This window comes from Arvicanthis niloticus, chromosome 2, assembly GCF_011762505.2.
Source record: "Arvicanthis niloticus isolate mArvNil1 chromosome 2, mArvNil1.pat.X, whole genome shotgun sequence".
Taxonomy (NCBI): domain Eukaryota; kingdom Metazoa; phylum Chordata; class Mammalia; order Rodentia; family Muridae; genus Arvicanthis; species Arvicanthis niloticus.
This window is the reverse complement of record NC_047659.1, coordinates 36,123,381-36,147,111: the sequence shown is the minus strand read 5'-3', so window position 1 is coordinate 36,147,111 and position 23,731 is coordinate 36,123,381. Positions and strand designations below refer to the sequence as shown.

Here is a 23,731-nt window from a genome sequence, read left to right as displayed (position 1 = left end):
GAATCGTGAAGAACTCTTATGTGAAAAGTTTGTCTTTTTAAAAAGTCTGTATAGGACAATTCAGCTCCTCACAGTAGATTCAGTGGCATAGTCTTATCTGTTGCTTTTACTGTCTCTTTTAAAAATTAAAATTGAGGTAGACATGGGAAATTTATAAATTCAGAAAATTTATAAATTGGGGAACTAAAGTTGCTAAGCAGCTTGCTGTGCAGGCCGGGGATATGCTTCTGGGTCTCCAGCACCACCCAGCAACCCAGCAGAGGCGCGTGTGCTCCTGTTCCCAGCGCTGAGGAAGCAGAGTCAGGGGCTTGCACAGGAGCCTAGCCAGATCAGCAAGGTCCAAATTGGGACTGATAGAGCTTTTTCCTCACAGTCTGTGGGAAGCCACCCAATACTGACCTCTGGCTTCTATGTGCATGTGCACGAATGAACATGTACACCTAACACATTTGAAATAGAAGTAACATTTCACCTTTACTAATTTAATCTTCCAAAACCTAAGATGTTTAACAACATAACTCATTTTTTTTTAAAGATGAGAAAAGAATTCCTGGTTAAACTAAACTGTTGGTTTAAAATTGAGACATTGGGTAGGGCAGTTAGCCTTGTTTATTTTCATTGCCTATGTTAAAGGAGAAATTCGGCCTCTGCCCTCTCTAATCTTGTCATCAGATCGGAGGTATCTGTGGCAACGAAGGAGCCACAGGAGTGAATTACTTATCCCAATGGATGTCTGTTGAATGATAATAGATACAAATTAACAAAACTAGCCCTCCCCCCACCCCAACCCATAGGAAGCCTTTAAAGTCTGGTATGTGTATCATAGGGTTCAGTACCCACATCTATGAAGCTAGAGGCAGCCCTGGCACAGCAAGAAGACAGAATGGCTTCTACATTCTCCCTTATTCCAGAGGCCTCAGTGATTCAAGTACAGTGAAAGTCAAATTTCAAATCCCAAAGCACAGTGTATAAGTACCTGGCTTCCAAAGCACTGTGTGTAAGTACCTGTCTCCCAAAGCACAGTACATAAGTACCTGTCTTCCAGAGCACTGTGTGTAAGTACCTGTCTCCCAAAGCACAGTACATAAGTACCTGTCTTCCAGAGCACTGTGTGTAAGTACCTGTCTCCTAAAGCACAGTACATAAGTACCTGTCTTCCAGAGCACTGTGTGTAAGTACCTGTCTCCCAAAGCACAGTGTATAAGTACCTGTCTCCCAAAGCACAGTACATAAGCACCTGTCTTCCAAAGCATTGTGTATAAGTACCTGTCTTCCAAAGCACCTGTCTCCCAAAGCACAACATAAGAACCTGTCTAGCACGTTGCACCTAACCATAATTGAAATGTAGAAACCCAGTCCTGGCTTTACACTGTCTTATCATGCAGCTTCTTCCATTCCTTGTATTGCATTTGTTTTGAAAGAGTTAAAAAATTTTAAACCTTCCACAGATGGAGTCAAGAGTGCAGATCAGCTTGTTCTGTACTCTGGGTCCTAGGAAACTAGCTATCCACAAGACAAAATAAATAAGATAAGAGTTCAGAGCTGGGAGTTCAGGACAGCGTGACCAAGCGCTATGGGTACCAGGAACTAAAAACTGACTATAAGATAGATTGAATAGGGTTTGAGCTGAGAGTTCAAGTTAGCGTGCCTGTGTACCCTGGATACCAGGAGAGTTTGAGTTGTGAGTTCTCAGCGCGCCCGTACATCCTGGATACCAGGAACTTGGCTGATTACGTATAGGCTCTTAGAGAATAGCCTGTTCCTTGTACCCTGTCACAAACTGAATAATGGACTGGGACTTTCCACAGGTGCTCTCCAATAGCCCTCCCTTACTTCCCCTGGGTTGTGGTCCCCCCCCCCCCCCGTTGTGGTTTTGGGCTTTAAATTCTCTCTGTCTCCAAAGCCCCGGGGTCAGACCCCATTGCCCCTGCGTGGGCTACAGGTCTTGACCTCAGTATACTGATTAAAATATACCTCTTGCTGATTACATCAAGTTTGGTGTCTTACAGTTAATGGGTGGCCGAGAATTCCCGAGGCTTGGGTGAGGTCCTCCATTTATGGGGGCCTTATAGTTTTTCAAGTACTTTCCCTCTGGGCCCTTCACCTAGTGGACACTAGAGCTTGGCTGTCAAGACTGCTTGATTAGATGAAATCTCTTCTTTAACCTTTTAACATTTTATGTATGTTTACTAGGTTTTATTTTTATGAACCCATTCTTCTGTCAAATCTCTACCCACTTTAATTAAGCAAGTCTTTTGGTGATTGTTTTGGTTATTTTATTCCCAGGGTGGCTTCTAACAGACAGGAAGCATCTCACTCAGTTTTGTGAGTGGGTGAGATGCTTTAAGGCATGCACTTGATGAAAAAGAACATTACACACACTAACTAGACAAGGAAGTTTTCACTTTTGCAAAAGGGTCTGCAGTGACTTAATCCAGGAGAGCAGGCACACCCGGGTGGGACGATCCGATACCTACAGGAGTGTGTGTGTGTGTGTGTGTGTGTGTGTGTGTGTGTGTGTGTGTGTGTGAAACCACCTACAGTGTGAAATGGCATCTGTGCTATTAGGCAGCAGCTGGAAAAGAGCTTCAACGGATGGTGTCAGTATCTTGTTACCTCCACTTATTCAGGGACTTAGTCTAGTAGATACGTAATGAAATTCTAAAATCTCGAAGAAAATGTTATCTAGCGACTTCTGAGATGCCAGCTTGATTTGGTTAATTTTGCTAAACTGTGTAATATTTTCCAGCAGATCAGCTGGATTGATATGATTTTATATTTATGTAATTCAAGTTTTCCTCTTGGTCAAATCAAATGGAAAATCAATTATTATTATTCTGTGTGCATTACAGCAGGCTTTTAAGAATTGGTACTTCAAAAGGCAGTTACATTGGGCGCGATTAATCATCAACATTTGTAAAATAACTGAATTTTATAATTTTTTTGCATTAATGGAAGCCTTGTAACTTCTAAAATTTAGTTGGAAGATATTCTGCTTTCATGGCTAAATACTGGCTTATTTGATAATATTATATATAATATTGTAACATATAATAATATGTTAATAGAACTTTGAGCCTAAAAGGACTTTTTTAAGACATCAGCTTTAAAGTTATAATCCTATATAATACATAAGAAATTCTGTAATTATTTTATTAGTGTCAGCTAACAAACATTCCTGGTTTCCATGCCATAAATGAGTCATAGCAACAGGTCTCAGTATGACCAACCTCTTGGTTTAAATGGTTTACCAGTTCTTCGTATCTGTTTGTGTTTTCTGCTTTGCTGTTTTAGGTGGAGAGCAAGGCCTCCAGCTTTACCGATTGGCGTCGTGTGGTCAAGACTGTGAAATCAAACTCTGGGTTGTTTCTTTTAACCATGTCTTAGGTACGTTTTAACCGTCTAAAATGACTCTTGGCCTACATAAGACCCTTACCTTTTTAAAAAATTCTTTTTAACTTAAAATACTCTGGATATTTTAAATGATAGTAAAAAACCTGTTTTAAGAACGTTTTATTAAGTTGGATGTTGTGGCACACACTTAAAATCTGAGTATTTAGGAGATGGAAGTGGGAAGATAAGCAATTCAATTCCAGCTTCAGTCTGTTTTTTATGTGTGCAGAGAAAGCCTCTTTAGACAGCATGTGTCACCGTCTGCACCTTACTCTGCTTTATGGTATCACAGGGCACAGACAGGCCTGGGCCCTGGACCCTCTTATAAACCCTTCTTTGTATGAGTTACACAGTCACTGGTGACATACAGCTGACTTCTGTCTGTCTGACTGTTGAGAAGAACACTTGAAAGCTCACCCTGTGTTCTGGAATTTGTCACTGTCTTAAGGTTCTTACTGTTTTCCCAGGTTAAAACCTGTTTGTCCTGCTTTGAGCTTGAAGCCTTTGTTGCTCTTACAACCTTCCTGTCTGGCACGGATGTCACCCATACCCCATAACCTCTTACGGCTGTTATTATATGTTGACATCACAACACACAGAGTTCTGTGTGTTTACTTTAAAGAGAGTTGTATTTATTTTTAGTAATTCTAAAAAAACATAAAAAGGATTTTATAGTCATTTTGTTTGTTTCGAGACAGGGTTTCTCAGTGGGCGGAGCTGGCCTCCAAGGGTGTGCGCCACCAGTGCCCTGCTAGGTAGATGTTGTGGATTTGTAGAATGTGTAAGTTACCAGTGTTGTATGTACATTAGACAAAATGTTTGGTAATGTTAGGTTTTACAGAATATAAGCATGTGCTATTTTTAAGGCTTTTAGGCAGTTGGCCAGCCTATCTTTATCTTATCAGGCAGATAAATTGCGTACTCTTTACACATTTAAAAATGTTAGTGATTATAAAATTGTGCCAGCCTAGTGTTTGCAGAGGATATCGTTTAAAATAATCTGTCATTGGCAACACTGATTGGATTTAATGGGTTAGAAGAAAAAAATTATTATTGGAGCGTGTGTGTGTGTGTGTGTGAGTGTGTGTGTGTGTGTGTGTGTGTGTGTGTGAGTGTGTGTGTGTGTGTGTGAGCGTGTGTGTGTGTGTGTGTGTGTGTGTGTGTGTGAGAGAGAGAGAGAGAGAGAGAGAGAGAGAACTCAGGGCTACATATCCAGCTATTACTTTTTTTTAAACTTTCTCATAAAACTATATTATAATTGTCTGATTATCTGAATGGATACCAAAGCTGCATGAGGATCTTTATGTTTTTGTCTTTTTGTTATTCACATTATTAAGTATATTAATGAAATAGTATTGGCTTAAATTGTAGTCATAATCCACTTACTAATTTCTCTCCTTGTTAATTACAGGCTTTGAATTAAAATATAGAAGTACACTAAGTGGGCACTGTGCCCCTGTTCTGGCCTGTGCTTTTTCCCATGATGGACAGATGCTTGCATCTGGGTAAGCTATCTCTAATTAACCCGTTAATGCTTCTAGAGCAGTTCTCTGTTGTTGGTGGTTTTATTACATTCATCTGTTTGCACGTGCCATAGTATGTGTGTAGAGAGCAGAGCACAGCTTGTACGAACCGGTTCTCTCCTTCCACTGTCTGAGTTCCAGGCTGGGGTTTGAACTCAGGTCATCAAGCTTGGTGGCAATCACCGTTACCTGCTGAGCCGTTCCACTAGCCCAGTGTTTTTTAATCCTTTCCTATACTTCATATTTGGGGTCTTCTGAATTTTATCCATTGAGTGGTATAGTTGCTACTTTAGCATGGTTAATTTGTGTTCCCCCTACCCATCCATCCCTCTGCAAACAATAAGGGTAGAAATTCATTTTGATTTATTTATTTATTTAACTTATGTTTTTTTCAAGACGGGGTTTCTCTGTGTAGCCCAGGGTGTCCTGGAACTCACTCTATAGACCAGGCTGGCCTTGAACTCAGAAATCCGCCTGCTTTTGCCTCGTGAGTGTTGGGATCAAAGGTGTGATATATCAAAATATATCACAACAACCACCTGGCTCGTTGTGATATATTTCAGCAACAGATTTTTTCCCCATGCTTTTTCTAAGGTAAATTATAGGTAAATTACACCCATTTCCAAGATAATTCAACCTTGCTTGCAGCAGACAGGCTTGGGCAGCCTAGTCTTTGCAGAGGATATCATTTAAAATAATCTGTCATTGGCAACACTGATTGGATTTAAATGGTCTCATTGCTTGGGATGTGATTCATGTTTTGCCTTCTAGGTGGTGCTAAAACTTTAGTATGTGCTGTTCTGTACACTCACTTTAGTATATGTGGACTTAGTTTTACCTTGCTAGGAGTTTCTGTTTAGACAGATGGGGTGGGGATCAGGGCAGCAAGCTCTCTGGGTGAAAAGCAGAGAGCATCTGGAAGAGTGGGTTCTCTCCTTTTTCCACATGGGTACCAGGGATTGACCTCAAGTCCTCGGGCTTGGCCACAGTCAGCGTTACCCCCTGAGCCATCTGGCCAGACCAGAATGTACTGGTTGGCTGAAACTTGCTATGCAGACCATGTTGGCCTTGAGATCTTGGTGTTCACTTATCTGTACCTCCTGAATGCAGAGATTGCACGGTGTGAACCACAGTGGCCAGCAGTGCTAGGAATCCTTCTGGCTTCCTAAACCTGTGGAATAATGTTCCATCAGTTTTTAGAAATTCTCATGTCTCCTGCTGTTGCCTTTGTCCCCTTCTCCCTCTCTCTAAGATGCCCGTCAAGTGCAAACTGTATGTTCTAACTCTAAGTGTTGTGTCTTTCAGCCTTTTATATTTTTGTTTTTATTTTTTAATTTTTTTTTTTACATGTATGAATGTTTTGTCTGTGTAGTACATGTGTGCCTGGTGCCCATGGAAGCCAGAAGAGGGTGTCAGATCCCCTGGGACTGGACTTACAAATGGTTGCGAGTCACTCTGTGGGTGCTGGGAATCAAAGCAGGTCCTTTCCTAGCTTAGCCAGTGCCCTTAACCACTGAGGCTGTTTCTATCCTTTTATATTTCATTCTTGATTTCTCCTTTACTAATGCTTTCTTCAGCTACTGTGCTACTTAAAATTTTTTAAATTAATTAATTTTATGTATATGAATGTTCTGTGTTGTGTTCCGTGTGCATATGTCAAATGCCTGGAGCTGGAGTTACAGAGAGTTGTGCTCTCCCACGTGAATGCTAACAGTAGACCTCAAGCCCTGTGGAGGAACAGCCAGCGCTATTAGCTGCTGAGCCACCTCTCCAGCCCTGCTGTACTGCATTCAGTAGTCTCCCAACTTAGAATTTTGCTTAAACTTCAGTTCTGAAGTTTCTAGTCAGCTTTTTTTTTTAAAGGCTCTTTTGACAAATTTTACGGTTTCCTATTCTCAATTGGAACATTGCTTTCAAACCTTTATTTTATGAAGCTTTATTTGAACATACACGATTGGTTCAATTACTTCATAGTCTTTTTTTTCTTCATAAAAATTTTATTATAGTTTGACAACCTAGCCTGTTTTCAAATGAAAACAAAAGATATGATTCCTTTGTTGTTTAGATTAAAAAAAATTCTTAGACACTTCCATAAGACAGGCTTCATCTTCCTTTGACACTAACTTTTAAGATTTATTTTATCTTATATACTTATGTGCATGAATGTGTTACTATATTAGGGTGTGTGCATGTGACTGAAGGTACCGAGGACACCATTGGTGGTAGAAAACCCTGGTAATGGTGAGGGTTCTGGGTGCTGAACTCAGGCCTTCGGCAACAGCACTGTGCCATCTCTCTGGACCCCACTTGACACTGCCTCTGTTGTCTTTTGGCAATGCTAGGAATCAAACTGAGCACCTTGCCCATGCCAGGCATTGTTCTCCTGCTGAGCTAACCCTGGGATTGACTCATTTTGTTGTTTCTTTGGAGAGTGGGAGGAGCCTTGCTTCATTGCCTAAACATTCTTGGAATTCAGTATGCATCATGGCCAGAAAAGCCTTCTGAGAAAATTCATCCGTCTGCCTTTGTTTGCAATATTTACTGTTTTGAAATGAAATGGCATATGATTCTCTTAGACTTAATATTGTCTGCTGTGTAACTTTACAGATTCCGTAACAGTGAAATTGGATTACTGCATTTGTCTCCTTGCTTTCTTGTCTCAAAAGCATGTGGCCAAATTCAAATATTTGGGTGCACACATGTGGTGTACGCACACAGACACAGACATCTACACATAATAAGCACATAAGTAAATAAGTAAATAAACAATAAATCCGTGTATTTAAGAACAAACAAACTTGAGAAGTAGGAAGGAGGGGACAGCAGAGCAAAGCGCAGGAGGGTGGTAAGCCACGCCCCTGGGTTCTCAGAGACAGCCCACAAATGCTGTGGTCTAAGAGTGGAAGAATACATGGATTTATACTGTGACAACATTTCTGGGAGGCAGTTATAGGAACAGGGGCCCCTAGTGGATCACAGGGGGCCAGTTTGGGGGGATCATGCCTTGCATGGGTCATACCACTCCATGGCCTCTCCTATAGCCCAGAGGTTCTTAACTCGTAGGTTGCAACCCCGTTTGGAAATCAAATGACCCTTTTATAGGGGTAACATATTGGCTATTCTACATATCAGATACATCACAATTCATACCATTAGCAAAATTACAGCTATGAAATAGCAACGAAAATAATTTTATGGTTGGGGTCACCACCACATGAGGAACTGTATTAAAGGGTCTCGGCATTAGGAAGGTTGAGAACCACTGGGCTAGAAGCTTGAGCTTCTGAAGCCCTAGAGAGGCAGTGGGTGTGGCTGAAATGGAGGGCTGGGCTGGCTCTCTTACCAGCCAAGCAGGATGGAACTCAGTAAGATTCACTATGATTTAATGACATAAAAATGATACAGTATTTCTGGCTTATGAGTTTAATGAACTAAAAAGTATAATAGCTGAAAGAATTCAACAATAAAAATACTCTTTTGAAAATATAGCACAAATATAATTCTGAATAAATAACAATATTTACTTGTGTTGTAAGCAACAAAAATGTACAGTTCAACCTATATACAGTGTATGAGGTAAACATATCTTAGTAGAATGGAAACAGTGCCATACATTATAAAAATAGATTCTTCACAGAATGATTTTGTAGGTAAAAGTCTGCTGGAAGGTTTTTAATACACAGAAAACAATTAAAGTTTTTACTTTAGTCATTATGACCAATTTTTTCTTTTAAATTATATATAATTTTCATATATATATTCTATATGTGTGTGTAAGCACACATTACCGCGGGGTTTTTTTCTTTTGGTGATGCTGGGTCCTGAACTTAGGGCTCATGCACATTAAGCCCACTCTCCACCACTGAGCTTTCCGTGTTCCTGGCTCTGCTACTAGATCTTCTAAAATATCTCTAAGGCTACGGCAGTCTAACACACATGAAGGCTTATCACAGCAACTCAGACTAAAGCCAGGATATTTGGGCTCCTAACTTCTACTTAAAACATCTGGTTCACAGCTGTTGAATCTTTTTCCCAGGTCTTCTGGTTCTTGCCAAACAATCAACCAAACAATCACATTTGCCACTATGGGGTCTTGTTCATATCAAAAAATAAATATTGTTCATCAAAAAATATAAAGCTGGGTGCTGTGGCACTGTGATTGTAATTCCACTACCAAGGAAGCCTCAACAAGAGGATTGTGAGTTTAAAGCCAGCCTGGGGTTACAGAGTGAGCCTTGCTCAAAAGACAGAAACAGCAAATTCTTTGTTGACCCTGGATTTATAAAGGAGAGCTCAGAGTTGAGTTTCCTGTCCTGTCTGAGGAACAGGCTAATGGACAGAGCGATTATGTGAAGTCGAACACGTATGTGTGGCTATCTCATGTGCTGATCACTCTGCAAGGAACATGCTCTGTAGGACGTGGGGATTTGTGAGTCCTAGCTCTCACAGTTGATGTTCATGATGATTATGCTGGGGCCTCGTAGCTCCCTTCCTTTCAAACCACAGGGGAAATGCTGCTGCGGCTGTGTCTTGTTTCCAGTTCTCAGAGCTGTGTAGTTCTCTGTCACTCTTTGTTATAGTGTGTCGTTCTTAGGTGGCTAGCATTTCATAGCATACCGTCGCAATTTTGAATGCTTCAGGTATACGCTGTTGCTCTAGGGCAGTGGTTCTCAACCTTCCTGATGCTGCAGTCCTCGAATACAGCTCCTCATGGTGTGGCAACAAAAATTTATTTTTAGTAACTTTGCTACTGTTATGAATTGTAATGTAAATATCTGCTATACGACCTCTTGGGGTTGTGACACAGGTCACAGGTTGTGACACTGTTCTTGGTCCCACCCAACTGTTTTTTTGGATACTTTTGGTTCGTTTGGATATACAGAGGAGTGAGCAATTGGAAATTATAAGTTGGTGAAATACAAGTATTTAAGTTCTTAAAGCAGGCTCCTGGGAGAGAGAGGGGTGGAAGAGTGGGTGTTAGGAGAGGAAGGTTTCATATGCACTCAAGTCACCGGGAGACAGACTGCAGGCCTGAGACAGGGAGACAGTGGTAACCAATGCGCAAAGCAAGAGGAAGTGTGCACATACAGTGGCTCAAAGGCAAATGGATGGAAAAGAGTGAGATCCTAGGTTGGAATCTATAAGCAGGGATGGGGATAACGTGAAAAGTGGGAGAATTTAATACACTTAAAATACAGCATGGCAATCCTGTGTATCTCTGGGCTTTACATCCATGGATTCAGTTAACCACAGATGGACATTACTGGGAAGAAAATTGAACCTGTACTGACATGTACAGATACTTTTCTTGCTATTCCCTAAACAATACAGTATAACTATTTATATAACATTTGCACTATGTTAAATGTGAAAGCAATACAGGGAAGAGTTACAGTATATGCATGGTGTCTGTAGGCTGTGGACAGACACATTACCACGTTATGTATGGACCTGAGCACATGCAGATTTTGTTATCTGTCTGTAGGACCGGGAGTCTTGTCGAAGCAGGAACTCAACTTTATTGCATCAGTGTCTTGTTTATATAAACTTGGAACATAGGGAGGAGGAGTTTTGGTGGGGTGAGATGACGTAGGAGGCGGGGAAGGGTGAAGGAGGCTATGGGGTGACTGACAGGGCCAATGGCAAAGCTCTACATCAGCCAAGGGGGGGGGGGGCGTGCAGAGGCAGGGCCAAAGGGGTCTTGTTGAGTCACCCCTGTATGGAAGTGACTAAAACAGGTCTCAAAACTCAAGCCAGGCTTAGACTCTCCCACAAGGCCGTAGAAACTCGAGGCTGGCTCGGGTTTGTCCACAAGGTCCAAACCAGGGCCAAAATCGGGCCCAAGAGCATTGTTTTAAGTTTGTGAAGACCTTCCCAGTGCCTGGCTTTGCAGAGATACTTGGGTGTCCCTGCCTGCTTCACACATTTCATTTGCCTTCAGGCCTGATGCCAGCACTTTTCACCATTGTTTTCTCTTTTTTTAAGGTCAGTGGATAAGTCTGTCATCATATATGGTGTTGTAAGTACTTCAGATCTTCTATGTGAACTATATAAATTGTTTATGAGACAACTGCACTTCAGTAGTTATTTAAAATATATATTTATTTAAATATAGATATTTATGATGCCAAGAATATAATATACATTCTCAAAAATGCTGAAATAGTAAGATACTTGGAAAAACCTTAGATATTTCAATAATGTCTTTATGATGGAATTTTAAATCTAACCATAGAAAACACAGAGTAAGAGAGCACCAGTGTCCAAAAATTCATCTTACATGGCTTCCATGCAGCAGGGTGTGGTTGAATGTGGTCTGCCAATAGTTCTCAGGATACAGGGTGGATTTAGGGGCCAGCATATGCAAGTAAGTGACCATAGCCTTGGACAAATACAAGTTTGGGGTAGATTTATATGAGTAAATGCCTGAGTATAAATAAAAAAATGGAAGTTTTACATCTCACCAAAAGAGTAGTCAATGAGAATGATTTTTGAGAGAAATTCGGTGTTGCCTAGCACATCACTGACAGGGTTCAGGTGTCAGCCAGGCCAGCCAGTCGCTGGAGGCATAGGTCAGCAGAGTGTGGTAGCAACCAAAGATTAGTTCCCGACACAGGAGTTAAAAGTCATTGTACATTCCTGCAAAAAATTGGGAACACTCAAGGAAACAGAGCTGTGGTATTTTGAGTTACGGGATAGTTTATATTCACAAATAGTGCTTTTTATCCATAAAACATGTACTACTCCTCAATAAATACACCTGTCCTTACTGTCTTATCTCGGAAGAGCAACCTCAGATGAGAAAAATGCTTCCATCATATTGCCTGTGGGCAGTTCTGTCACCCCTGAGGCCATGGTGCTAGAAGAAAACAGGCAGAGCAAGCCATGGAGAGCAGGCCAGTAACAGCAGTCCTCCACAGCCTCTCCCGCCTCAGCTCCCTTTGACCTCCCTCAGTGGTAGACTGTGATTTGGAAGTGTAAGCGAAATAAACCCTTCCCTCCTCACGTTGCTTTTAGAAATGGTGTTTTATTTACCATGATAGGAACCCTAACAAGGACAATAAATACCTGTACATCTATGGCTGCCTACATGTAGTCAGAATGTTGACTTTCATTCACTGATCCTGCAGTACGTATGGATCGGATACATCTATACTTGGTTTGTTATGTGGGTTTCTATTAACAGTCTTGATCAAATTGGCAAATGTCAGGGATCCCTGTATAGAAAGCTCTAAGTCTTAGGGATGCCGGCTCTCCTGTTGTCTTTAAGTTTCAACAAGTTAGTTACTAGTAATGCACTCAGCATGTGGACTCTGGAAGTGAGGCACCATCCCCAGCCTGTCTCCTGCCTGAGTAACAGTTATTCTGTTGTCTTTCAGGGTACTCAGAGTGTGCTGCACACGCTGACTCAGCATACCAGGTCAGAAGTGAATCTCACTGTTTTACTATGATTAGCAAATTAGCCAGACGCTATGTAACGGCTGTGTCCATCACCTAGGTATGTTACAACTTGTGCGTTTGCACCCAACACTCTCTTACTTGCTACTGGTTCGATGGACAAGACAGTGAACATATGGCAGTTTGACCTGGAAACACCTTGCCAAGGTCAGTAAGATGACCCCATCCTTGTTTGTTCTGTGGTGCTCTCAAACCCAGGGCCTCCGTCCTGCAGTCCACGTGCTCTCTGCAAGTTACAGCCCCAGCCCAAGCATTGGGCGTCTCTAACCCATTTCAACACTAATCAGAAATCTTGGTACTTCTTTCCTTTTTGTGGTCCTGGGGATTGAACCTGTGGCCTTGTGCATGCTAGGTACATGCTCTACTCAGAGCTATACTCCCAAGCCTAAACTTTACTAAGGCCTTTGGTATGCTCTTCATATGACCTTTCTCAACACACCAATTTCAGTATACATTGAAACTAATGTTAGAGGGTCCCTTGTCTGAGTGGTATTAAATGCTTGCATGCACATTCTCATGTGTCACGATGCCCATGGTTTTTACATTGTTTACATTTGGAGCCTAGTGACTGTAGCCTGAGGACAAAATAGGAATCACAGATTTCCCATGCTGGCTTTCTTCCTCAGCCTCATGGAGAAACGAAGGCTTACAGCTTAGGAGTTTCCCTTTCAACACTGTTGGCAGTAACTATGTGGTATTCTGATAAAGATGATAGAGCAAGCCGAGTTTCCCTTCACTGGAGGGAGGATTATATAGTGAAGAAAAACTGGACTAGAAGTGTAGGTCAGTGTGGCTAGCATGCACCAGGCACCAGATTTGATCCCCAGCACCACACACACACACACACACACACACACACACACACAAATTGTCTTTCTGCAGTGAAGAAGTTCCTAAAGAATAGCATTTCCTGTGGCATTTGCTCACCACTGTAAGATCTACTACACTGCTTAAAAGGAAGATAAAACAGCACAAGTTCACAGTGGGGATGTCGGGAGAAGAAGCGTGTGGTTTGCCACTCACTTGGCCTGTGTGTTTTAAAGCAGGGAGCATGAATGATCAGCTGAAACATTTCGTTGAAGACTGGTCAGAGGAGGATGTCTCAATATGGCTTCATGCTCAAGGCTTGGAAGACCTCGTTGGTATTTTCCGGGTCAACAACATCGATGGGAAAGAACTATTGCACCTCACAAAGGAAAGTCTGGCTGGTGATTTGAAAATTGGTAAGGATAATGGAAACCGGCAGTCTTCAGAGTCTTAGTGAGGTCCCTGCTGACAGGCTTAGCTGCTTGCGGTTGGAATTATAATTTTTAGAAACTTATTAAGTTTCTAAAACTTAAAATTCTAAACTTAATAATAATAAACTTATTATTATTAAGGATTGATTATAGTTCAGATCCTTAAAATTTACTTTTCAAAACAGTCTTTGTGTGTGTGTCTAAGTTCATGTATATAGGTATGCTGCATGTGTGGGTGGGGCACAGGGCACCCTCTGTTGCTGCCCAGGAGCCAGCCACCCTGTGTTTCTGTGACAGGCTGTGTCCTCAGTACAAAGATTATTAACATGAGCCTCCATGCCTGGCTTGTCACATGGGTTCTGGCTGTTGAACTCAGATCCTCATGCTTTTGTGACTGAGATACCTTACCAGTCAAAATGACTCCCTGAAGTGAGGTTTACACTTGGCAGTGGGCTGTGTGCGTGTTTGTGTGTGTGCATGTGCGTGCTCATGTTCACAGAGTAGTACAGCCATTACCACTACTTAATTTTGGAACCTGTTTATGAGTACTCAAAGAAATCCCATCCCTTATTTCTGTCCCTTTCTTTCCAGTGTTTGGAACCAGTATTTTGTGTGTAAACCCACTTGTCATTGACATGTTATATTAAGTACTCGGTACATGTGACCTGTTCTGTCTATCCTTTCTCCTTACGATTGTCATCAGTTGGTAGAATTCGGGACAATGCCGTGTTTTTAGATGTAACAGTACTTCTATGAACATGAAGTTTTGGTATGAATGTCTTTTTTCAGGTTTCTTGTGTACCTATTCAAAGTGGAATTGGTGGATCATGGATGATTCTATGTGTGACATTGGAGGGGTTGTCAGGCTGTTTATTATACAGTCCCACCAGCACTGGGGGCGGGCCTGGTTTCTCCCCAGCACCTGTCTCCTCTTGTTATTAGAACCATGCAGCAGTTGTGGTTTCTCCTTTAGGTTTTGGTTTGCATTTCCTTGTTGACTTAGGTTGTTGCCTTAATGTATCTGGGTTGCTATGGCAACATCCCATAAACTAGGTAAGACAAGAAATTGATTTCTTCATTCTGCCAAGTCCAAGATGAAGGCACTAGCAGGTCTGTTGTCTAGTCAGGGCTAATTTCTGGCTTATGGACAGTACTTTTCCCACTGTACCTTCACCAGGTAGAATGGATGAGTTCACTCTCTGGGATCTCTGCTGTAAGGGTTCTAATCCTGTTTGTCCCCAAAGCCTCACCCTTTAACAGCACTGTGTGATTTGCTTGTTTGCATACTTGGTCTTGCCCTAAGGCTGGAAAGCAATGGTGACAGGTTTCAACACGAATATTCTGCTTCACAGTTTGGGAAACAGGCAAATTCAATAATTTAGAAGCAGATTTAGAAAATATGTTCACTGGAACATCTGGTCCTTCATATCACTCTGAAATATCAGATATTTTAGTATTATATATCAAGATCTATGTAGCTTTGATCCTCCTGCCTCAGCCTCTCGTGGACTACATGCGTGCTACATACCCAGCCATTTTGAAGGGTGTTGAAATGTTTTCTTTTTCTTCAGGATAGAAGTTAACTTTTAATCTTCAAATGGTATTTTAAACTACAAAAAATTTTCTTTAGTCTTGAATTTTAAGAAAAGCACACTTTTCCTTAAGACAGTAAGTTGGTCTGAGACAGAATTAAAGTTAGAATTGAAAAGAAGTAGAAAAGCTACTGGTAGCATACGCGCTGATATTTGCTTTTTACATGCAGAAGTGTTTTGCCTGCGTTTGTCATTGTAGCTTGATCTCTCAGTTCCTAATGCCCGTGTACAATCCAGATCTGCTAACCATTCGGGGTATGGGAGTAGCCATGCGCTATAAAGCACCGTGGGGTGTGGTTGTCCAGAGGTAGCGTCCACGGTGGACACAGCAACTATTGCTAAGAGGCTGAGCACTGTCAAGCCCCTTGTCAATAGGCCTTTTGTAAATGTAGGAAAAGGGGCCTTTAACATGCTTGAGTCTCTCAATATAATATTTTAACCAAAGTTAAGCCATTTTCTAGTTTGCCAATGAAACCTTCATGGTAAGATCTTGTCTCAAAAGCCAGGTTCTCAAGAAGGGTGAATAAAGTGTGCCACCATGGATGCATTCTCAGCTCTGCACTTCACCTTCTGCCTTCCAGCTCTTCCATTCAGAGTCATTGTTTCCCCTAAGCACTAACTCCTTATGTCATGCATTTGTACAAGGAGTATCTAGCCACGATGCTGAGATGTTTTAAGGATCTGTGAATCTGTGCATTTGTGAATGCTATTGTCAAACTGTTAAGTATCAAGTGTGCATGCTAAAGAGCAAGAAAATCAATTTTGGACAGAATTAGCAAAGCCTTCAGTCCAGTCAGTAGACTTGTGTGCACACTGGCCTCGGTTCATAGCCAGGCCCTTGGAATACTGAGCAGTGCCGTGGAGCTTGGAGCTTGGAGCTGATAAGGTTGGAGAAAGTTCAGATGGCAGGTGCAAATTAACTGGGTCAGAATTCCTATACTGAAATGAATAATCATACATTTATAAATAGGAGTGAGAGGATTGTTTGTTTTTTACCAGAGGTTTCACTTTTTGATCTTTTCTAAGAACTGATAAAAGCCCAGGAGACTCTTTTTTTTTTTTTTTTTGTCATTTTCTGGGTTGCTAGGGTCCAGATGTGTCCTCAGCATTGACGTGCTCCGCTCAAGTACCCGTCTGTGATGCTGCAGGGGGATGGCAGAGCTTAAGAACTGAGGTGCAGCGGGATCCAGTTATCACAGTGGTGTGGCCCTGCAGAGGACACTGGGGCTCACTCACCCTCCCTCTCCCTCTCTTGCTTCCTGGATACCAAGAGGCTTCATTACTGAGTGTTCTCACTGCAGTCCCCTGCCTCGAGACAGGCCAGGTCCCCTTCACCGTTTGGCTGGTCTGAGAATCGTGACTAACAGAAAGCTAACAACCACTTACCGACTCAGTGAAAGCTAATGCTGACAGTCCATGCATTATCGACCTTCACAGCCTTAAGTTTTGAAAGTTCATCTCCCCCCCAGTCACAGTTCACTACAGATGTTCCCCTGCAGCCTAACGTAAAGGATGTTCTTTTAGAGTCTCTAGGGCTGCGCAGCAAAGTCCTGAGGAGTATTGACGAGCTCAAGGCCAAGATGGATCCCCTGTCTTCCGGAATCCCCGATGAGTTCATCTGCCCAATAACCAGAGAACTCATGAAGGACCCCGTCATCGCATCAGGTATGTGGGGGGTGGGGGGGGAGTGCGGGGCTCAGGGTGTGATGTGCTACCTGGAGGACAGGGGAACACTTCTGACAAGCTTGTAATTGGGCCGTGTTCAGAATTCCCAGTTTGTTCCTCTTAAGTGGGTTTTTTTTCTCTTTTTTTAAAAAAAATCATTAGATCCAAAGTAAAAAAAATTGTACACTATATATTTTGTAGTAAATAAACTGGGCGTATGTATGGAATTGAGACAAAGTGATTAAGCTTTGAAATTTCACTTAAGTTCATGTGGCTCTCAGCCGTAGAGACTGACTGCCTGTGTTGTGTGTTCGTTGTTATGCATGTGCAGGTATGCGTGTGCACACAGAGGCGGACATCGGGTATCCTTCTGTCACTGCCTGCCTCACTCCCTTTCTTCCCTCAGTGGAAGCCTGAGACTTATAGATGCTTCTAACTGATGTATCTTGTTTTACATTTTACACCAGTGAATTATTTTGTATTGCTGAGTAGTGTTCCATTGCACTAGATATACGACGATTCATCTATCTGCTAGCAATGGGCTATCATGTCTGAAGCTGCCGTGACAGTCACGCACAGATCTTTGTCTGGACAGGACTCACTTTCTCATGATAGAATATTTAGCAGTGGAACGTGTAGGTTGTTTACTAAGTGCAGGTTAAAACTGCCCAATGTGTCTCTAGGTGGATACACCATTTTAAGTTCACAACTGAGAATTCCAGTTTCTGCCCATATTTGCAAACATATGGTGTTGGGGTTGTTCTAATCCTGAATCACATCGTATGGTTAATCCTCTCCGTGCAATGAAGCATCTTTTCTTTCTTTTTTTTTTTTTAAAGATTTGTTTTATGTATATGAGTACACTGTCACTGTCTTTAGACACACCAGAAGAGGGCATCAGATCTCATTACAGATGGTTGTGAGCCACCATGTGGCTGGTGGGAATTGAACTTATAACCTCTAGAAGAGCAGACAGTGCTCTTAACCACTGAGCCATCTCTCCAGCCCAAAGCATCTTTTCATATGCCTCTTATATCTTTCATAATATACTCTTCAGCCCTTTTTTCATTTTCTGTTATCAGTTTGATATTCTAAGTGTGTCTTCTGTAAGGTAATGTATTGTATTTTCTCTATGGCGTCTTTGAAAAAAAGATGTTTGATTTCAGTGGAGTCCACTGTACCATTTTTCATGTTGATTCATCGTGGGTTTTTTTTTTTTTTTTTTTTTTTTGTTTGTTTGTTTTTTTTTTTTTTTTTTTTTTTTTTGGTTTTTTGAGACAGGGTTTCTCTGTGTAGCCCTGGCTGTCCTGGAACTCACTCTGTAGACCAGGCTGGCCTCGAAATCCGCCTGTCTCTGCCTCCCAAGTGCTGGGATTAAAGGCGTGCGCCACCACTGCCCGGTGATTCATTTTAACCCTAAGAGTCTACTATCGCAGGTCTGACTGCTTTGTTTGTTGTCTGGAGTCCCCACACTGGGGAATCATACTGCCCTTGAGTTGCAATCCACTGAATGGATTGCTGTGTGTTGCTGCAAGGCATTGATGTGGCATCTATGTGTTCTTGCTTGCTCAGGGCACACTCTTCTTGACGGGCATTTCCATAGGAAAATGTCAGCTGTATTTCCACAGTCTTTTCCACCTTTCCTCTTGAGCCTGTCTAGACAACCTTCACAGCCTGGCCTGCTAACACTGCTAGCTTCTCACTGAGGCTGTACACAAACCAGCTATTGAGTCATCTCTGGGTATCGCTCTTAGCATGCAGACTATCAGCACATATTCTGGAGCCAGGCTGCCTGGTTTCACATCTCAGTACTGTTATCCATACCTGTGTGACCTTGGAAAGTCCTCCTGATTGAAATCAAGGTAAGCTTGTGACATAGGTGGACTATAAGTCATAGCTCCTTTATAATGAAGTCTATCAACTGTATACCGAGTAGTACATTTGTATTCATGGACTCGTCGTTTAGAAAGATGTTAAGAGGGTAGAATCTGTAACTCCTCAGTGTTAACCCTGCAGGGAAGCTGTCCCTCTTACAGATAGCTTCATTCAATGCATAATGGAACGAGAAGGTTTTAGGTACACTTATTTTGCTTTCTCTCTAGCCATTAAAGTCTAGAAATGGGAAGGTATGAACTAGGACATTGGGACTAGGGCTAGCCAAGCCTGGTGACCTCAGTTTGACCTGTAGAGCGTATGTGATGAAAAGACAAGGTCACTCCTACAAGTTGTCCTCTGACCACCACTCGAACTCTACTCCCACACAAAGTAAATACAGTAGAAGCGAGAAGGGACTGGACCATTGAAGATTCCAGGAGCTGCTGGCAGTGAATGTGGTTGTGCATGAACTCTCATCAAAGGTCAGAGGACAGCTCTGGTTTTGGTTCCCACCTTTCACCTTTCATGAGACAGGGTCTTTGTTCCTCAGCTCTGTTGAGGATGACCAAGCTTCTGTGGATCCTCTTGTTTGCGCCTGTCTTACTGCAGGAGAACAGCCCTGCCCTACCATCTGGCTCTCTTGATGTGCATCCTTGGGACCCAGACTGGGGCTTCATGCTTGCACACCACGCACTTTACCCACTGGGCCATCTTCCCAGGATCTCTCCAGAAGCTTTTTATTTTAGAACTTTTCTTCGTTTTGTGCAAAGTTTGGAGTCCTTAGGTCCAGGCTGGGAGTGTATCTCAGTGGTAGATGACTTGCTAGTTTTATCAGGCCTGCTGGGTAAGACCCTCAAACCCATCCGCACATGAAACTTGAAAATGTAGAACAAACAAGAAAAAGTTTTTCCTGGTGACCTGTTTGAGCTCAGTTCCCTGTCATTGAATTTTACTTATGCAAATCTAAATGGAAAATCACCAGTCATTCCTGTACTCAGTTGTCTGTCTTCAAGGATTTGAGGTGTTCTGGGAGGCAGTGTGGACCGTTTGAAAGCTCTGGTCCTCTGAACCCGGGAGTTCTGTTTTGGGATGAGCTTTGGTAGGACAGCTTGAAACGTCTGATGTAAAGATGTGTGTATGCATGCTGACGTTTGTGAATACACGTGTACATGTGTGACACTAGATGACATTTTCCTCAACCTCGGAAACAAGCAGCGTCTTCCTCCAGAGTAGAGGATATGAAAACTTACTGATTTAGAAAAACCATGTAATAAATATGCTTTGTAGGGGTATAGGAGAAGGAGGATTATTAGCTAGGATATGATTTATTTATATTATAAGTAGGATCCAAATGTACACTATCTTATAATGCCCTTATTACAAAAAAAAAAAAAAAAAAAAAAAAAAAACCCAACAGTGTAGCTAGTAGGTCAAAAGAATTCATAAAAGCCATTTCTGTAATGAAAGAATTTGTGATCCACAGAAATCAAAGAAAGAAAAAAAAGCTCACAGTATAATCCACCTGCAATCTGAAACAGGACCGCTACAGCTAAAGCAAGGGGTTACATCCTTCTTGTCTGAAGATCCATAATCCAGATCCCAGGAAGACATAAGAATACTGTTTAAGTGGACTAGAGAGATGGCTCAGCAGTTAAGAGCACTGTCTGCTTTTTGAGGGGACTGGAGTTCAAATCCCAGCATCTACATGCAGCTCACAACTATCTGTAACTCCAAGATCTGACACCTTTACCCAAACACGAGTGCAGGCAAAACACCAACGCACATAAGATGAAAATAAATTGTTACTATTATTATTAAAAAGAATACTGTTTAATACCACAGACCTTGCTTCTCTGTAATGTGGCCCTCACAGTTGCCAACAGCAGCTTCCATAACGAAGCTGCTCCATACGGTGGGAAGAGAGGTCACAGTAACAGAGTTAGTCACACCTCTGACTAAAACTGTAGCGGGCAGAGGAACGCGGGGAACAGAGCAAACGGAAAGTTTAAGCTTCTGTCTGAATGCAAAACATCCAGAGATATTCTGTGTAAGCATAACCACAGTGGTTGACAGGAGTTTTTAAAGGTCCTTTACCTCTGCTAAAATACACTTAGCACACTTCTCCATGTGGCCTGCTGGCTCTGGAATTAGTCGTCATGGCTCTAACTGCAGGGCTCTGGGTAACGTGAACTGCACGTGTTTGTCAGTATTCATTGTCATGGCAACGAGAGTTCAACAGATGCAGCTTTAACTATAAAATGGAGGCTTTTCTTGCTCAAACTGTTGTTATAACTCAACATCTGATCATTAGAAATGGGCAGGGTGTCCCATACCTGTAATTCTAGCAGTGGAGAGGCAGGGGGATTGCTGTTGAGTTTGAGGTCAGCCTGGGCTACATAGTGAAATCATGTCCTTTAAGGGGAAAAAAAGGCAAATAGTTGAATAAGCCTTCTTACAAAGGGGCAGTATGCGCAGTGTCGTGGTCACCAGTGAGATGGACGTCAAAGCCACATGGCAATTGTATTAACTAATGGCTTAGTCGCAAACAGTAGGGGAAAAGAAAGAACTATCAAAAAGTTGGGAAATAAATGCTGGCAAAAGGGACAGAAATTGGAGTCTTATTTTGTTGGTAGGAATTTAAAAAGGTCTGGCTGTTGTTGAAACAAACTAGGCATTTCCCCCAAAACATACAACGTAGTTCTTTGGTGTGTACCCAGGTTCACAGGGGAAGCTACCCTTAGACTGGAAACAGCCCAAATTTGCTTGTGTCAATAGAAGGGATACACAAGGCACACAACTGTACAGCAGAATGCCACTAGCCATCCAGACACAGGTGGAATCAGAGCTGAGGCACACACCATGGTGCAAGGCTTGTGACACTCGCATGGGCAGGCAGGAGGATGCCGAGGCCAGGCACGATTTGGAGCTGTTGCAGGTGTTGTGGATTTAGCACAGAGAGAAGCAAGCCTTCTGCCCGAGTGAGAACAGGACAAGGTCAGCAGTGAACATACTAGTGTAGAAACTCTAAGGTCACACGCACCCAGACTGGCCTCCTCGCCTGAGGCTGGGCTTACAGGTTTGTGTCCCTTTGCCCACCTCAGAGATCCCAGGCTTCACGTGTGTGAACGCAAACGGCTTAGCAGGAGCGTGGCATAAAGCTGGTAGTGATTTACTTCCTCTGTGCCACATCTCTTTGTGCCGTCTTTCTCGTGCTGTTCAATACACTGAAGGGTCGTGCCCAGTTACTCCTCAGGCTCTTTGCTCCCCTCATTTTCACCAAAATTTATCTTCACAACCTGCTATCCCCCTTTTCAACCACAGTGTCTGAATTTGAACAGGGTTCTGGTCTCAGCTGCTGTGTTTCGGAGAAACAAGGTAAGTATACGGTGGTACTGTTCCAGAATAGTGCTTCACAGAGCACGGGCCAAGCTTAGCATGCCTGCAAGGCTACGGGCCAGCTGCTGTGGCTGGCGTATTTTGGACACGGTACAGGCAAATCTCGGTGACCATTTAACTCACAACACAGCTGGCCTGAGTGAAGTCATCTTACTCATCCCGATCGCCGCTCTTCACCTGACCTAAGCAATGTGCTTTTTTCAGATGGCTACTCCTACGAGAGAGACGCAATGGAAAGCTGGATCCACAAAAAGAAGCGCACAAGCCCCATGACAAATTTGACTCTTCCCTCACTGGTACTGACCCCAAACAGGACTCTGAAAATGACCATCAATCGATGGCTGGAGACGCATCAGAAGTGAACCTGTTCACAGGCATCGATACAGTTTCAGTGATGCCCTTCAGATGATCCAAAATGCTAAGCGGCCATTACAAAGGCAAAATAAAAGGAAAAGACAAATGTTAAATTCAGTTACTTTTAAAAACTAAGTTATGAGCAGGGTGGTGGTGGTACACACCTTTAATCCTAGCACTCAGGAGACAGAGGCAGGTGGATCTCTGTGAGTTCCAGGCCAGCCTGATCTATAGGGCTCTTTCAGGACAGCCAAGGCTATACAGAGAAAAAAAAAGTCAATTATCTTTAAAACACAGATTTATATAGCTATTGTCATTGCTATTTCTGTAAAGGTGAAAATATTTTTTTTTTTTTTTTTTTTTGCAAAATGAGAAAATGTGTAGAAATAAAACTTTACTATGACTTTAAATTGCAATGCCGACGTGTGTTCTTATTAGGTGTCGGCCATCTACTCTAGCATCCGTATACCCTGGGATAGTCTAGGTTCTGTGGATGGTTCCATCTTGGGGAGCAGTCATTCCATAATTTTCAGTAACCTTGATAAAAGAATTTTGACAAAATAATTGTAAACTGTTTAATAAGCTGAAAACAAATCACTCTGGGCATGTTGAGTAGCAATTTTGTTGTATTCTAAATTTGTATAACAAAGATTTTTTTCCTCCATTGTTCAACCTCAGAGTGAGCTAGGTCAGACAGTCCAATTAACTTTGCTGAAATATGCTTCCTTTTAAAACTTGGGAGTTTTTACATTCTCACATACTGGGCTTGCCTGTGCCCAGGAGTTAGCCTGGTACCTACTGCACCACCAGCACCGAATCTGTATCTATACATAGGAACTGAACTTCAGGAACGCTGTCTATACTGACCATTCAGATGCCTGGCTAAAGCCGTTCCCCAGAGCAGAGCCGTCAGCTGGAGCCGTACTACAGCAAAACCGCCAGGGCGGGGAGCAGAGCCCTGTCTCTGGCCTTTATCCTCTTAGGTCCTCAAACACTTGTAAAGTGTATAAGAACATTAAAATTAAGAAACAAAGCCATACTCTGGAAATCCTAGGTATGGATCTGTCAGTATCCATGGACTGGCCAGTATTTAATAAAACCTCTTATTTATTAAAATTTATTCATGGCCATATTGGTGCATTTGTAAATGACCCCAGACCCATAACAAAACTGGTACCAGAGAGCACTTTCAAGATGCAGCATCAAATTACATTAGACAAGGGTTTATAAAGGCAAA

General features: G+C 42.3%; 1 protein-coding gene across 3 annotated transcripts in view; it reads left to right on the top strand.

The window, feature by feature from the left end:
- The window catches only part of Wdsub1 (WD repeat, sterile alpha motif and U-box domain containing 1), a 28,282-nt gene extending 5,675 nt beyond the window's left edge, over positions 1–22,607 (top strand). For 2 of the 3 annotated variants that reach the window (XM_034493819.2, XM_034493818.2), the window contains exons 4-11: positions 3,295–3,387; positions 4,805–4,898; positions 10,902–10,935; positions 12,296–12,336; positions 12,415–12,521; positions 13,418–13,597; positions 16,729–16,869; positions 22,345–22,607. In XM_034493819.2, coding sequence (XP_034349710.1) covers positions 3,295–3,387; positions 4,805–4,898; positions 10,902–10,935; positions 12,296–12,336; positions 12,415–12,521; positions 13,418–13,597; positions 16,729–16,869; positions 22,345–22,502 — 848 coding nt within the window. In that variant the 3' untranslated portion in view covers positions 22,503–22,607. The remainder of the gene's footprint in view (positions 1–3,294; positions 3,388–4,804; positions 4,899–10,901; positions 10,936–12,295; positions 12,337–12,414; positions 12,522–13,417; positions 13,598–16,728; positions 16,870–22,344) is intronic. The other variant, XM_034493820.2, reaches the window with a different exon arrangement.
- The last annotated feature ends 1,124 nt before the right edge of the window (positions 22,608–23,731 follow it).